This window comes from Actinia tenebrosa, unplaced genomic scaffold, assembly GCF_029948245.1.
Source record: "Actinia tenebrosa isolate PJP-AT-01 unplaced genomic scaffold, QUT_ActTen_1.0 PGA_scaffold11__36_contigs__length_13525064, whole genome shotgun sequence".
In the NCBI taxonomy this organism is placed as follows: domain Eukaryota; kingdom Metazoa; phylum Cnidaria; class Anthozoa; order Actiniaria; family Actiniidae; genus Actinia; species Actinia tenebrosa.
In genome coordinates, this window is record NW_028292571.1 from 7229241 (window position 1) to 7232388 (window position 3148).

General features: G+C 35.5%; 1 protein-coding gene across 1 annotated transcript; it reads left to right on the plus strand.

Annotated features, from left to right (window-relative positions):
- The first annotated feature begins 690 nt into the window (after positions 1–690).
- LOC116299386 (beta-3 adrenergic receptor-like) lies at positions 691–1649 on the plus strand. The gene is made up of 2 exons (XM_089027625.1): positions 691–1330; positions 1498–1649. The coding sequence occupies exons 1-2, from the start codon at positions 691–693 to the stop codon at positions 1647–1649; spliced, it is 792 nt and encodes a 263-aa protein (XP_088883751.1).
- The last annotated feature ends 1499 nt before the right edge of the window (positions 1650–3148 follow it).

Consider the following 3148-nt stretch of genomic DNA (forward strand, 5'->3'; position numbering starts at 1 on the left):
CAAACAGTCAGACCCAAAAAGCTTCTACTTCGACTTGTTTTTTTCGCAAAGGCTTTACAGCAAAAAGAAAAAAAAAAATACTAAAGCAAAGGGCACAGTCAGCTGTGTTATCAATTTTCTAAGATTTTTGTGATAAGACACAGTAGTCGTCAAATTTCATGTCAGAAAATTATTTCCATTCGCAACAGAAGACAAGTCAGGAGAAATATAGAAATACTATTTGGCCAAGGTTTGATTCTTAAAGTGAAACGAAATAATAGGTGAACATTATTTTAGTATTTTCAATAGCTTAGGCTTACCAAAGTAGTCTTATTTATTGATTTGGTTGTGTATGATTTCAAGGAAAAAACGAAGAAAACCGAAGGTAATGAAGAAAACCGGGTTAAAAAACGAAGACAACCGAAGATAAGTGAGAAGAAAACCGAAGATAAGGACGAAGAAAACCGGGGGAAATAACGAAGAAAACCGAAGATAAGGAAAATGAAAACCGGGTTAAAAAACGAAGACAACCGAAGATAAGGACGAAGAAAACCGGGAGAAAAAAAAACAAACAAAGAAAACCAAAGATAAAGACGAAAACCGAGAAAAAATACGAAGAAAACCGAAGACAAAGTGACCAAAATCAACTAACAAGGAAAAGTTAACAAAAGTGAAAAAACACAAAAATAGATTTCATTTTAAATGAATACAATGAATGGAAGCTTTGACTACAATTTACTCGAGATTGTCTGCCGTGGCATTAAGAGGTACAACACGACCATTAGTTTCATCAATATCTTATTAGAAAACGATAACTTACAAAGCTTATTCTTGGCTATTTTCAACGCCATCTTCGCGGTACCTACAACCATCGCTAACCTCTTGGTTATCATAGCTGTTTTTACGACTCCTGAACTACGAACTCCTTCGTTTTATTTATTAACAAATCTCGCTTTAACTGATCTATTTATGGGACTAGTTTGCCAAACCGGTTATAGCCTGTTTGCAGTTTCGTATTTCAACCTAGATGTTCAAACACTATGCATCTCTTTTGTTCTATTTACTAATATCTCAATGATGGTTACTATTGCATCGGGATTAACAGTAACGGTTATCAGTATCGATAGATACTTGGCCATATCCCTCAAGCTTAGATATCGGTCAACAGTCACCTTACCACGAATACGAAGACTTCTAGCCGCTCTATGGGTCATGGTATTCATCCTGACGTCCCTTCCTCTATATACATCAACCAAGTGGGTTGGTATATTTGGCAGCATTGTTTTCACCATCTGCATATTTACAATTATTTTCTGCTACAGCATGTCTTTTAGAGCGCTGAAGGTTTACTGTAATCAGACTAACCCACAGGGTTCCCATCAAGGAAGCAATGATGCTACACCATCAAATGCTATCGATGTTTTGAAATACAAAAAGCTTTTAAAGACAATGGCTTTGATATTAGCCTTGGTTCTTATCTGTTACTTACCTCTTTTAGTCATTTTTATAACGTTTGAGCAGAAATAGATCCAGGACCCATTTTTGCCATTACCATGCTAAGTATTGTAGGCTTGAATTCTACTTTAAATCCTATCATATACCTAGTAAGAATGAGAGATATTAGGCGAGCTTGCATTCGGATTACTAAAAGACTGTTATGCAAGCCTTGATAGAGCGAAGGCATATAACCCGTGAAATAAAAAAAAAACACTATTTAACGTGTAATAGTCAAATAGACATATAGATGTTATCATCTTTGCTTGCAGTACAGTGGTATTTTCAATACTTTTACAAATATTTCATGGATAAAAACGCCGAAAAGCTCGAATCATTAATATCAGATAGGAAAGAAAGGCAAGTATATTTTCGCATGTCATTGCAGGCGATTTGTACACATGATATCGTAATAAAATATAAATAGCATGGCACTCGACTTTATAGAAAATCTTGCATCAAATAGTCTTATTTCTTCGGTAAAACCAATAGATAAGTATATCACAACAGTCGCCATTTTTGAGGTAGCTCGCATGGCTCTTTGCAATCATGTTTTGCGACGACTTTATACGCTGATGTTTACTTGAAACGCACAAATGATACATTTTTCGATGTCAGGCTTGTCTGAGGCTATATCTGAGCATATTTATCAGAGTATCGCCACATGATCGAAACTCTATACAATACACTGACATGAGCTAAGGTATGGCGCTCATGCGCAGCAAAATGGCCCCTTGTTGTACCTGGTATTTATTTGTATTAGTTTTCAGAGCCAAAATACCTTTACAATATAGCTTAACATCTAGTGAGTTATAATTGAGTTGGCTTGCAAAATCCGTCAAAGCCATTGATCAGGCGCGTAGTTTTTTAACACGATTAGTTTATTCCTTAGAAATGGTATTGGATTACAGAAAATACAAGACTTGCTCCAAGTCTCCATCACTATTTTTCCGTCGCAAACTCGGATTTAAATAGTGCGCTTTCGGTTACGATGGCTTCTGAATCAAAGCATGAATAGTTAGCCAAAATAATCTATGGCCATTGAAGTTTGAAAATTCTTAGAAATCCTCGCTTATTAGAAGTCCACACCACAGGGGGCCCGGCTTTGGAATTTGTACATAAATAAATGAATCAATAAAATGCTTTGGGTTTCCTGTGTTGAGATTTGAAACAAGACGCCAAAGATATAAATAAATCAATAAAGTAATTTGGGTTTCCTGTGTTGAGATTTGAACAAGACGCTGATACGTTTAAATTCCAGTAATCGTACTACCAGTAACTTCATAGCAGATTAACGTTACGTATCAGTGTAATGCACGACCTAGTAAATGGTAAGAAAGAGAGAAGGGCTGAAACTAATTTGAGTACCTATTTTGAAACCGCCGTTAAAATTTTTCGCCAGGGTTATTTACCAGCAAATACAGCACCAAACGATCACATAACCAATAAACTTAACGACAGCATGTCTCATTTATAGGAAATATTAATCTGTGACACACAAAACAATGATATTTGTAAGCGAGACAGACTAACATCAAAGTTAGGACTAGAGTTAGGATTCCAGTTTTGGGATCGAGTTATGGGATTCGAGTTACGGGAATCGAGTTTTGGGAATATAATTATGATATTTAAAAAATGTCTAAAACTTAAACTCCAAAATGAAAATAAAAAAGAG